This window comes from Zonotrichia albicollis, chromosome 19 (assembly GCF_047830755.1).
Source record: "Zonotrichia albicollis isolate bZonAlb1 chromosome 19, bZonAlb1.hap1, whole genome shotgun sequence".
NCBI classification, from domain to species: domain Eukaryota; kingdom Metazoa; phylum Chordata; class Aves; order Passeriformes; family Passerellidae; genus Zonotrichia; species Zonotrichia albicollis.
Genome location: NC_133837.1, coordinates 9,343,971 through 9,356,516, shown reverse-complemented (window position 1 = coordinate 9,356,516; position 12,546 = coordinate 9,343,971). Strand labels below are relative to the sequence as shown.

Here is a 12,546-nt window from a genome sequence, read left to right as displayed (position 1 = left end):
GAAAGTTCAACCAAGTTCATTCTGTGATTCTGTGTAACTCCTGAACCTTCTTGGAAGTCCCCAAGGATTAACACCAACAAAATTGCCTGCTAATACTTTTAAATGACTTTGAAGGGAACCTCAGCAGTTCTCCATACAAAGTGTTCTTTTTCCACTGGACAAGAGTTGAGAGCACACAGCTCCTTCTGCTGCAGTCCATCAGGTTCTGTTTAAATTAATGCGGGGTGACAGACTTGGTGCCAGGCTGCTCCTTTTATGCCTGCTGGCTGCATGGGTGGAGAAATACAGAGGGTGCCAAGGAAGTCCCTGGGACCCCAGCAGACAGGGCAGAAGAGGAAGAGATCAGTGGAACGATTTGCAGTCAAGTTAGTTAAGACAGGAGCACTTGCCATGTTGCTATTCAGCATCAATGTTCTGTTAGGAACAGGATTATTGAACAGTTAGACTGAGAAAAAGAAATTTGAGGAAGCATCTTCTGTTAAAATGGTTTCCATAATCACAAAGCAGTACCTGTGTGTTTTAAAAACATTGCACTGACATCAGCTGTTGCAAACAGATTATTTTTAAAGTCCTTTCCAACCCAAACCTATGAGTCCGTAGGATCTCCAGCATCCCGGTTACCCTCGGCTCGGAGCAGCTGGGGGTTGCTGGGGGGATTTGGGGTTCACACCCTGCCTGAGCCCCGGCCGGACACCCTGGGCTGTGCCGGGCTCCCTCGGGGCGGGCGGCACCGACCCCGATCCCTGCGGGCACCGCCGGGTGACGCTGCCCCAACCCCGGCTCGGAGCCCCCGGCCCGGCTCGCCCGTCCCCGCCCCGGGGTCCCGTTCCCGCCCCGGGGTCCCGTTCCGCAGGGCAGAGCCCCCCATCCCGGGGCTGCCCGGCTCCCACATGGGCGTGCGCCTCAGGGTTCGTCCCCCGGCTGCCGCCCCTCCCGTCGGGGCGGGATCGGACACGTAATTTTCCGGAAAGCCCCAGCCATAGTTTCGTTTCTCCGAGCCGAGGTTAGTTTCGAGTTCTTGGGGCAGCTGCGGACGGGGCGATGGCGGCGCTGGAGTCGGAGCCGGGCCTGTCGGGGCTGGAGGAGGAGCTCACCTGCTCCATCTGCCTCTGCATCTTCAGCAGCCCCGTGACGGTGCCCTGCGGGCACAACTTCTGCGCCGCCTGCCTGGAGCTCACCTGGGCCGAGCACTCGGGGGGCTTCAGCTGCCCGCAGTGCCGGGCCACCTTCGCGGGCCGCCCGCAGCTGCAGAAGAACACGGTGCTGTGCCGGGTGGTGGAGCAGCTGCAGGGCCGCTCCGGGGCCAAGGGCGAGGAAGAGGAGGAGAATGAGGATGGGGATGGGGAGGTGGGGGGGTGCTGGGCCGAGGAGCCCCCCGTGCTCTGCGACAGCTGCCGGGAGGCGGCGGCCGTGCAGACCTGCCTGACGTGCACCGCGTCCTTCTGCGCCGAGCACCTGCGGCCGCACCGCGACAGCCCCGCCTTCCGCGACCACCAGCTCTGCCCCACCGTGCGCGACCTGCAGCAGCGCAAGTGCCCCCAGCACAACCGGCTCTTCGAGTTCTTCTGCGGCAAGCACGGCGTGTGCATCTGCTCCCTCTGCCTGCTCGGGCACAAGCTGTGCCCCACCAGCCCCTTGGAGCAGGCAAAAGCCTCTGCCCAGGTGAGCGGCCGGGCTGGGCGGGGGTGGCCGGTGGAACTCCCTCCCAAGGGCTCCCTGGGTGCCGGGAGAGCCGCTCTGGAGTGCGGGGAGGAGGCCCGAACAAGCCGTCGATGTAAATCTCGTGTCTGGTATTGGTGAGCTGTTATCTGCCCTCCAACAGTGCTCAGGCACGTCCGCAGAGCCATTCCTCGCGTTTTCCTCGTCTCTCCAAGATGTTGCTCAAGAGCGGGGGTCTGGGAAGGCGCTGACAGGGGATTGACGGGGCTGGGCTGTCCTGGGCTGGGCTCAGCAGCGAGGCCTCCCAAATTCCATGGCGTCACCCAGAGCTCTGAGCCTCCCAAATTCCATGGCGTCACCCAGAGCTCTGAGCCTCCCAAATTCCGTGGCGTCACCCAGAGCTCTGAGCCTCCTCGGCTGCTCTGCTCTCTGCCGGGGCTTGGCACTGCCTGAGGGGCCAACAGCCCGCTGCAGAGGTTCTTGAGAAGAATTATAAAGGTATCCTGGATCTCAAGTGTGTAGATGAAAGACAGAAGGAGGCTCACGGAGTAGAAGGGAAGGAAACCTGGCCTTTATATTTTCCAGCACAGCTGAAAATCAGTGTGGATGAGTAAAGTGTGCTGAACAGGTTTAGGTGGTCAAACTCCCATCTCTTCAGTGGGTGTGTACGCAGCTTAGCTGCAGAACTTGGCCCTGATTGAGCTTAGCAGAATCTTGAACTAAAGGAGCAGGTAAATCTCATCTGAGGGAGAACGTTCTCAAAAGGAGTGAGGTGAGCAGTAGCATCAGCTTAGTGCTGGAAGTGCAACCTGAGAGCTAATGTAACATTTATTCTTAGCACGGGAACTGCTGTGCTGATGAAAGCAGCGGGTCCTTTGTGAAGGGAGTGTCAGCAATGGCAGCCTGCTCTTGGGAGAGGTGGGGAGGGTGTGGGTGCCACAATGTACAGGATGGTACTTTTACACCCCCTGATGCTCAAGGGAAGGCAGGTTTTAAGCTGAGAGTAATAAATGCTTACAAGAGTATTTAAAACTGAGAGCAGACATGACAGCTGCCTCTCTGAAATGCTTTCTGGTCTCTCCTGTTGCAGTCGCTGCTGAAGAAAAAACTTGTGGAGCTGCATAACCAGAGTGAAAGAACTGCCCGGGCAATGAGCACGGTGAAAACAAAGCAGAACCAATCTGCTGTAAGTGGGGAGCTGCTCAGAGTGCTCTCAGCTTGCCTGGCACCCGCTGCCACTGCATGGTGCTGGGGATTGTGCCGTTGTCACACGGACTGCGGTGCGGAGGCTGCATTGGCAGGAGAAGGTGTCACTGGGAGGGAACAGAAAAGAGGAGTTTTGGCTCTGTGGGAGATGGGAGTGAGCCCAGCACTGTGCAAGGTTTTACACCTTCACATGAGGGTGACACTGAGAATGGGCTCCATTCCTTGTGGGTTGAGGAATTTTCTTTCCAAACCACATAGAAATCGACAGCTCTTCTCTTGCTTGTTTCAAGGAAGAGAAGCCCACGTTTCTCAGAGGCTTTCATTCAGTAGCACTTTAGAGTATTTTGTTTATAAACTGTTCTTTTGAAATCAGTGCCTATCTGCTCTTGTCTGCCCCAGGAGACAGCTTCAAGAAAGAAGGAATTGATCAGAAAGGAGTTTTCAGAAGTTAAAGCTGTAATTGAAGAAAGAGAAAATGAGATCATGAAAGCAATTACAGAGGAAGAAAAGAGAGTCTGGAATAAGTTTGATTATATTTACGGTGTTCTGGGAAATAAGAAGAACGAAATTCAGTCTCTCAAAGATCAGATTGAGATGGCACTGACTGAAAGTGATGATATTCTCTTTTTGAAGGTAATGTGTCATTTAAGTGTGAATCCAATTCTTCATTCTAGAATGCAGAATGACAAAAACCTGCTATGGTCCTCCTTTCCAGAAACTTCCAGTCAAAAGGAAATGCAGTGGTGTGCAAGAACCTGCTATCAAAGGATGTCCTGAAAAGTACACAAATACCAGTGAAAGAATGCTGAAGGGTGTCTGGTGACTGTCCCAGTTCAGCCACAGCCTCTGCCACAGGCACAGGGGTCACTGGGCAGGAGTCACCTGTGTGAGGTGTGGCTGCTCTGTGCTGGGACCTGGCTGGTCACTGGTTACCTGTGGGAATTAAGGTCTGAGCTGCTGCTGGAATTTTGCCATGAGCTGTGTCTGACTGTGGCCTTTGTTCCTTCGAATTTGAGACGAATGCACAAACTGCATCCCATTTAAAGTGAGTTGGTTGTATTTTTCTCTGTGTGCTACACAAGGTGGTCTCTCATTTGTCATTTCAGAGAGCAACAGCACTGCAACGAACATCAACAAAAGAGGCTTTTGTTCCTGTAGTTGAAATGGACCAAAATATTGTGCATTCCACTTACCAGTCTGCTATTACCCTCAAAGACATAGTGAAACTTTCAGTAATTCAGAGTCGGGAGAAAAAAGAAGAAGGTACTGTGTCACTGGGGAAATTGGTATTTTCTACTTTTGCTTTGAGCTGAAATGAGGGATCTTTCCTCTCCAATCCAAATACAATTTTTTCAAAAGTGTAACAAATACAGTTGGTTAATGTAAATTGTGTCTTCCAATCTCTGCAGTGCTCCATTTCCACACAAAAATATTACAGTCTTGGCTAAATTGGGAGACAAAACGTGCCAGTGTTTCTTCACTGTTATCTATACTCAGATAAGCTGATGAGTATCATGATATTACACCCTTCTGGCACACTCAGCCTTTCTTCCTTGGAGTAATTTATGGTGTAACTATGCAGTAGGGCTGGATGTGGTTGGGATGTGGATTTGAGGAGATTGGAATGGCTTTAGAGTGGCAGGACTCCACCTGCCAAAAGGCAGGAAAGATGGATAAGATGGAAAAATGTCCTCATTAATGCATGTCTGTGCCTGACCATACAAACCATAATGTAAATTATCACAGTTGCAGCCAAACCTGTGAAAATTCCGGTCCTTCCAGCAGCTCATCCAAACAAAGCCACTGTTGGAAAAAAGCCTCCCGGACCACGTAAGTACAACAGAGCACCATCCTGTCCCAGCTATGGCCTTGCTGTTAAATAGGAGTTGAGGGAGTTCCCCAAGGGCTGTTTGCTGTGGTGGTGATGCAGTGATGACACCTTGGCTCAGGGAAGGGAGGGTGCTTTGGGTGTTTGGGGATGCCTGCCTTGAGAGCTGCACAGGGACACGGCTGCATCAGCCTCTAGTGGTGTCACTGTGGGCTCTAAAGCAAAGCAGAGCCTCCCCACCCTCTTGTTGGTGCAGGTTATTTTTAATTTGTGCCAAACACCTTTTGGTTTTGACAGATTTGTATGTACTGAGTTCTGCTTAGGATCTGTTCATGTTCTGGTTTTCTTCTTCCTACCTCACAGACCAGACCCGCAAAGACAAAACTGTTCCCCAGGCTCAAGTCCCTTCACAGGGGGAGACAGATACCACTAGTAAGTGGGGATTAAAGGAGCCTTACTCAAACATTTTGCTGCCTCCAGTCTAGGGCTGGGGTCTTTGTGGCAGGTTCTACTGGGGCCTTTCAGTTCTGTTTTGTCCAGATACCAGAATTAATGGGCACTGTAGCCTGTTTGGATGATCTTCCATGTTTTCTTTTTGAAGTAAATGTGTTAAGAAGCAGCTTCTGTTACTTCCAGGGAGCTCTTGGCACATGGTGCAAGTGCTGGCTGTGGGGCAGTCAGGGCTGTGCTGGGGAAGCAGGACTGCAATGGAGCTGCAGCTCCTGTTGCTGCACTGAGAGCTCTGCTGTAAAGAGGAAAGGAATAGTCAGTGTTCCTCACAGGAACAGGAGCATTCCATGTGCCTGGACACACTGCTCCTGAGGGGAGACCAAGCTCCTTCCAGGCTCACGACCCTGTGCAATAGGAAGCAAATGGAAGGTTGTGCTTGATGTGCAGCTTTCCAGTGGGAAGGTGTTTGTGCATGGCTTCAGCCTGCTGGGCTGCTGATGGGATTCCAGCTGACACAGTCTTACCAGTGGCTTTTGCCTCCCAGTAGAACTCACAGTTTACTTTTTTCTTTTCCCCCCTTCAGAAGAGAAAAAGAAAGCTGCTAAAGTTGGTGAGTCCAAACTTTCATCATGTGTATTCTAATTTTCGTTGACTGCTCTTAAAATGATAAGATGGTCTTTGGTGTTGGTGTACTGAACAAAAGTTCAGCTCTTGCTGGCCACTGTGGGAGCAATCAGACACTGAGAGAAGCTGTGCAGAGAGTGGGAGTTTCAAAACTTGACATGACAGTGAACAGCCTGAGCTAATATTGAACATAACCCGCATGGAGCAGGAGGCTAAACCAGATCAGCTCCAGCCCGAGTGTGTCTGATGGGGTGTTAAACATGTGAGGTCTCTTCCCAGCTGGCCAAACTCTCTGTTCTTCTGTTGACACAGCACTGCCTGCCACACCAAGTGCCCCAGCTGCTGCTGCTGCTGCCAAAGAGCTGATGGACAGCTTCCTGAAGAAACCCAGAGAGGAGCTCCTGCAGTGTAAGACACCCAGCATTGCACTCCTTAAAGATGGACCTTGTTGTACTGGAGCTATGTGTCCTCTGTAGTGACATCTGAGGGGGTTTTGTTAGCTTAATAGGTTGTTACAAATGAAGGAAATTTCTGGAGAAAAAGGGAGGCAGGAGGTTTCTTAGTGGTTCTTTTGCTGGATGAATGAAATTAATCTTCAGTATCCATGAATCTTTATGAGGATTAATGAAGTTTTTTAAGTAAGGATTTTGGTTTCCCCAAAAAAGACAGTATTAGGAAAGCCTAGAAACCCACTGTAAGGTGCTGGATTGTTTAAAAACGAAATGCAGGCTTTAATGTGAGCCTGTGATGGCTTGTTAAGATGCTATACAACATGGCATACCTTTTGCTGCCAGATCAGCCATTGCCTTCTGTTGGGGTGTTTGGGTGATGAAGGGATCCTGTGAGGCTGCAGGAAGGAAGAAAACTCTCCCTCCTTTTGGCTGTTGTGTGACACAGAGCTGCAGCTGAACCCAGCAGCTTGTACTGTGGCCTAAGAGCTGGCTGCGCTGGGGAGGAGAGCAGAGCTGGCAGATAAACAGGCAGCAAGTGCAGAGGTGGGACAGGATAAACAGCAGTGCTTTGTTCTTCAGCCCCTCCGAGTGACTCTTGTCATTGCAGATGCTGCCAACATCACCCTGGATTACAACACGGCCCACAACACGGTGGTTCTGGCTGACAACTACACCAGGATGTCCATCTCAGACACCTTCCCAGGGCACAGGCAGCACCCGCAGCGCTTCACCGACTACCGCCAGGTGCTGGGCTTCCAGTGCTTCAAGAGGGGAGTCCACTACTGGGAGGTGGAGCTGCAGCGCAGCAGCTTCTGCGGGCTGGGCGTGTGCTACGGCAGCATGGAGCGCCAGGGCCCCCAGAGCCGCCTGGGCAGGAACTGCCGCTCCTGGTGCATCGAGTGGCTCAACTCCAAGCTCTCCTCCTGGCACAACGACGTGGAGAAGTGCCTGCCCAACACAAAGGCCACCAAGATCGGGGTGCTGCTCCACTGCGATGCCGGCTTCCTCATTTTCATGGCCGTGGGGGAGAAGAATAACCTGATCTATAAATTCAAAGCCCAGTTCACTGAAGCTCTGTACCCAGCCTTCTGGCTGTTCTCCAGTGATGCTGTTCTCTCTCTCTGTCACATGAAAGAGTAAGGCCTGGTATCTCAGTTTAGTTCATTTACAGCACAGATAATCTGTTTCGAAGATTGATTGTTTGGTGCAGAAATTATCATCTCTTTTAAGCAGTTTAGAGAATCTGCCAGTTCTTTGGTCTGAATTGCTAAAGCCTTTAGATAGTGATTTAGCAAAATGTTGGTGATGGTACAAACTACAAGGGTTTGCAAAGGTCTTGATTGCCCTGAAATCAAAGTTACGATGCAAATCCTTGTTAAATGTCTTCAGTGGCGCCTGTGGCTTCTGTGGTTTCCTGTAAAGGAGCAACAGCATTAATGTGTTCATGGGTAACAATGGCCCCTTTGAGAAAGAAACAGGAAGAATTCCTTGACAAATTCAGGCTTTCAGGGAGGTCTCACTGTTGCCTTTTGGCCTGTGCACACTGTTGCCCATACAGGTGTTCTCAGTGTAGGACTCCACCAGATGCTACAGAAAGAGCTGTTGAAATCCCTAAGTTCAGGCTGTAAGTTATAAAAGCCACTATGACAAATCTCATCAGAATGGAACTGCAGAGACTTCTAGAATTGATGGGAAATAAATGGTATTAGAATCACCAGGCAACAAATGACATCAGCCCAGACACTGGGAATACAGCAGAGAGTTGTCAGGAAGACATCCTGCAGAGCACTGGTGTGCATCCTGTGGTGAAGATTGTGGGATGAAGCATTCTGTGTCATCTTCTGACCCAGAACATGCTTCACATCTTCCCTGAAGGCTCTTCAGTGCTGGCTTTGTGTGCGTGCTGAGGAGTTCAGGGGGTGCATTCCTGCTCTCAGGCTCTCCTGTTCTAATGGTTTTCCTCTTTATGAGGTGGGATATTCTCTGCTGGATATCTTTAGCTCAAAGCAGGGTCTCCTGTCATAAAGCTTTTCCTCTTTATAGGTGGGATATTCTCTGCTGGATATCTTTAGCTCAAAGCAGGGTCTCCTGTTCTAATGGTTTTCCTCTTTATGAGGTGGGATATTCCCTGCTGGATATCTTTAGCTCAAAGTAGGGTGTCCTGTCACAAAGCTTTTCCTCTTTATGAGGTGGGATATTCTCTGCTGGTGTATCTTTTGTTGTCCAGGTGGTAGAAACTGAATTTCTTGCACGTTTCTGGGACTCCAGTTTGAGGAGTCTCAAGACAGAGTGCAATACTTGGAAAATGCTGGTTCCTCTCTGCTGGTTCCTCTGCATGAAGCTGTGGGCAGACAGGGTGAGTCTTTTGACATAAAGGGAATTAGAACAAAGGAGAATATACATGCATTTTTCCTGGGATGGATTTTTAATTCTCCTGGTGTTCTTTGGGTTGTGGTATGTCTTCGGAAGTTCTCACCAGGTACAGAGAAATCTGTACTTCTTCCTTACAACTTTAAAACAGTCTGTAGGCAATCAAGGTATTTGGAACTCACTGTTATAGGGCCTGTACCTTGTTGGTGCCTCTGGACTTTCGTGCCAGCTTTTATTTCTTGTGGCCCATGGGAAGCTCACATGAGAGCCTTCCTGGACTTGGATTTCTAAAGCTGCCCTTACAGGACTTGGTGAAATAGAACACAAAGCCACTGCTGGCAGTTTGGCAGGGAATTGTTAGAAGGCTTAAAAGAGCCTCTGTGACTACACTCCACATTAGCCAAAGTGCTTTGGAGAGAGGCTTTCAGGAATTCAGGCTTGGTGTCTATTTTTACCTGGTTTGTAAACTCTTAGTACTTTGTCAAGGATAGCACAAGTCTCATTTCTTCCAATTTTTTGGCCAGGATAGGATATGGAATGGATGGTGGATCTGAAAGTGCCATGGCTGTCTTTGGAGCAGTTCTGCCCTCTGAAGGGTCTCCCCTTTTCAAAGCACAGTCAGCACTGAAACTCCCAGCCTGAGCAGAGTGCTGCAAAAGGTGCAGAAGGAGGCTGTGTCCTGCTGGGAGCCAGGAATGGGTGACAGACTGGGTTTTCTGCCCTTCCAGTTTTTCAGCAGCGAAAGATGAGAGCAGCTCCCTCTGAGAAACCCTTTTGCTCCTGGGCTGTGCACAGGGCTGCAGATGCGCCCAGCAGGTGCTGAGGGAGCTCTGCCCCCTTGGCTGGGGGCAAACACGGCTCCAGCAGCCTGTGCAGTGGAGAAAGTCCCCATCCTCTGTTCCCTGCTGCTTGGCTTTACAGGGGTGTCAGTGCTGGCCTGAGTCTGTGGCCATGTCTGGAGGGACACCCAAAGCAAAAGCAAAGAGCAGCAGCTTCTGTTCTGCCTCGTTGGACAGAGTGGGATCCTTGGCTTGGCACACTGGTGTAGGACCGAGCATGTGGAACACACGAGGGTCCTGCATGACCAGGCAGTGAAACAAACCTTCACTGGGCCCCTGATCCTCTGCTCTGCTTTCTTTTGTGCTATCAATGAGTAGAAGTCATAGAGTGAAGTTCTGTTAATTTGGAATTCACAGAATCACAGAATGTTCTGAGTTGGAAGGGATTCACAAGGATCCCTGAGTCCAGCTCTTGAGTGAATGATCCATATGGGGATGGAATTGGGGACCTTGGCATTACTGGGACCAGTCTCTGGGCGTCTGGGAAATCTTTTGGTTAGCTTCAGGTCTCTTGCATATTTTGGAACATTAGTGTGATATAACTTTAATAACTAGTAACAAATATTAGTGTGTTTAGGAGAAATACCAGTTACTGCATGATAAATGATCATTTTAAAGCCTGTCCAACACAACTGAAGTGGTTTTACTCGGGCACTACCTGTAAGAGCTGCAATGGTTTTAAACAAGGCATATATAGGAGCATATATTTAAATTGTAATTCTCTTTTTAGTATTAAAATGAAAGCAACTAATCTAGAAAAAGAACTAATTCTGATGTTAGCACCATGAGAATGTGCATTGATTTGCATTTTAATATACAAATTAGAGTAAATCAAAAACCAATTGCTGAATGAAATTAATGTTTAATCTTTTCTTCAATTAAAGACATCAGTAAAACAGTGTATTTAGAAAAAGCTATGCAGTTATAAACCTGTTGATTGTACTGATATATCAGCCCTGTACTTCAGTCTGTATAAGGTGAGTTGTTGTTTGTAGCTGTGCCAGCCACGCACAGGCAGGGCCCCCTCCATGGATTTTGTGCCCCCTGGTCCCTGTGCCCTCTCCAGGGCTGGCTGGTGGCTTGAATTCAATAAAAACTCACAGTGAACCCTAACTCTGAATGTTTCGTTCTCTGCTCAGGGTGGAAGCATGGAGGGAGGCAGAATGAAGACAACAAAGGCTCTTGAGGGCATCACTCCCTCAAGAGGGGCTGTGGGAGCTGGGGAAGGGAAAGGCAGAGCTCTGGACTGGTCCTGAGCTGTCCCACACCCATGACCAGTGGTGCTGCCTCCTCACTGGCGATGAGGAGATCCTCCTGCCCAGGAAACAAAACTGGACACTGTGACAGTGTTCACAGGGGTACCAGGATGAGGGAAGAGATGAAAATCTTCACTCCATGTTTCAGAAGGCTGATTTATTATTTTATGATATATATTATATGAAAAGAAAATTATATATTAAAACTATACTAAGGAATAGAAGAAAGGATTTCATCAGAAGGCAGGAAAGGAAAAGGGAAAGGAAAAAGGAAAGGAAAGGAATGATAATAAAATCGAGTGGCTGCTCCCAGCCTTGACACAGGCAGCTGTCATTGGTCATCAAGTAAAAACAATTTCACATGCTGGGTAAACAATTCTCCAAATCACATTCCAAAGCAGCAAAACATGGGAGAAGCTGAAGCTTCCCAGCTTCTCAGGAGAAAAGATCCTGGCAAAAGGATTTTTCATAAAATATCTGTGACAGGAGACAACCATGCACAACCATGGGTGGACAATTAAGGACACAGTGTGGGATTGCTCTAAAAAGCCTTGGGTGAGATCCAGCTTCTGCCAGCCTAAGTTACACCTGGCAGCAGCCGTAGGTGATGATTCCTGATGATTTCACCCAGTGAAATTGGGAGCTGCTGCCTCCTCACATGGCCAGTGGAAAACAATTCAGCAGGGAGCTGCTCTGGTGCCTCAACAGATTCAAAAATCAGCCCAAACAAAGCATCCATGGAGCAAATTGAACATTTCCACCTCAAGTTCTCCATGTGGGTTGGGCTGAGGAAGGTTTTGGGGAAGGAAATCTCTGGAGTTTGCAGACGCAAAGTCTAAAGTTTGCAGACTCAAATTTAGACTTTCATTGGCAGCTATTTTGTCCCATAAAAAAGTTCAAGACAGCAATTTGTGAATCTTGCTCAGCCAAGTAGAACTGTGGAAAAGAGAAGTCATTCCAAAAGTCAATTAATTGTAGCCTGTCAGAGTTCTCCTCATTCCATGGGCTCACATCCCTGTGTTGCCCAGGCTGCAATCATTTGCCATTACATGAGAATAATGGGTTTCTTCACACATTTATTAGCTTCTGTGTGGTAGACACATTTGTATATCATTTTATGGTGTAGCAATTCCGTTTACATAAAATACAGGCAATTAGGTGAGTCTGGCCAAAGCACTAAGGGAGGGTGGGAGGAGCCACCAATCAAATAATAAAAGCTAATTGAAAAGAGAAGATAATTTAGGTGAAAATACCATCATGACCAATTCTTGATCCTAAATTAGTTCAACAGAACTTTAAGGAGGCAACTTAGTTGCATTTTGTTTGTGCTGGTATTAAACTCCCTAATTCTGTGAAACTATTGTCTTATCCATCTAAGAAAAACCTGCTGAATATCTACGCTCTGACCCTATCCTGAATGGGAAACAACACACAAATAGTCTCTAAAAGGTTTGATTGTGGATTATACAGGAGCTGAGAGGCCAGAGCCCTTCTCTCTTCTGTGCAAATGACAGCAGGGAACAGAGGAGAGGACTTGGGGAGGGAGCTGACACTATGATAAAGTGGCCCCACAGGATTTATTCACTTCCAAAGGCCCAAACGAACCCATCTGCTGCCACCAGGGGAAAGCCTTGAGCCACTCGATCCCTGAACATCTCATTTCCCCTCGCTGGGGAAAGCCCCGTGGGAGTTTTGCTGGTTTGCTCTCAGCAGCACCTCCTGCCTCAGTTTCTACTGATACCAAAACATCTCCTGTTAAATCTCTTACTTGAAACTGCTCATCACAGCCAAGGCACTTGCAGGGCTCCTTCCCCTCTTTGAGTAAATAATGTGCAGCATCAGAAGCTGTTTTAAGATCCCCA

At 48.9% G+C, this 12,546-nt stretch overlaps 1 protein-coding gene across 3 annotated transcripts; it reads left to right on the top strand.

The window, feature by feature from the left end:
- The first annotated feature begins 910 nt into the window (after window positions 1-910).
- Window positions 911-12,414, top strand: TRIM25 (tripartite motif containing 25). Of its 3 annotated transcripts, XR_012583217.1 has the most exons (10): window positions 911-1,662; window positions 2,750-2,845; window positions 3,265-3,498; window positions 3,972-4,128; window positions 4,612-4,695; window positions 5,057-5,125; window positions 5,727-5,753; window positions 6,080-6,175; window positions 6,827-8,190; window positions 8,263-12,414. XR_012583217.1 is itself a non-coding variant. In XM_014269467.3 (9 exons), exons 1-9 carry the CDS (start codon window positions 1,042-1,044, stop codon window positions 7,357-7,359), a joined length of 1,917 nt encoding a protein of 638 aa, XP_014124942.2. In that variant the 5' UTR covers window positions 911-1,041; the 3' UTR covers window positions 7,360-12,414. The 3 variants fall into 3 exon arrangements, 2 of the variants coding, with proteins under 2 accessions (XP_014124942.2, XP_074411277.1); XM_014269467.3 differs by having other exon boundaries at window positions 6,827-12,414; XM_074555176.1 differs by having other exon boundaries at window positions 912-1,662; window positions 4,618-4,695; window positions 6,827-12,414.
- Window positions 12,415-12,546: the final 132 nt, after the last annotated feature.

Bases quoted from the DNA above. Each gene is read 5' to 3' on its own strand.
- TRIM25 (XM_014269467.3), top strand. From the start codon at position 1,042: ATGGCGGCGCTGGAGTCGGAGCCGGGCCTGTCGGGGCTGGAGGAGGAG. The intron at 4,129-4,611 runs GTACTGTGTCAC...AAATTATCACAG, and splicing joins TCGGGAGAAAAAAGAAGAAG to TTGCAGCCAAACCTGTGAAA. The intron at 4,696-5,056 runs GTAAGTACAACA...CCTACCTCACAG, and splicing joins AAAAAAGCCTCCCGGACCAC to ACCAGACCCGCAAAGACAAA.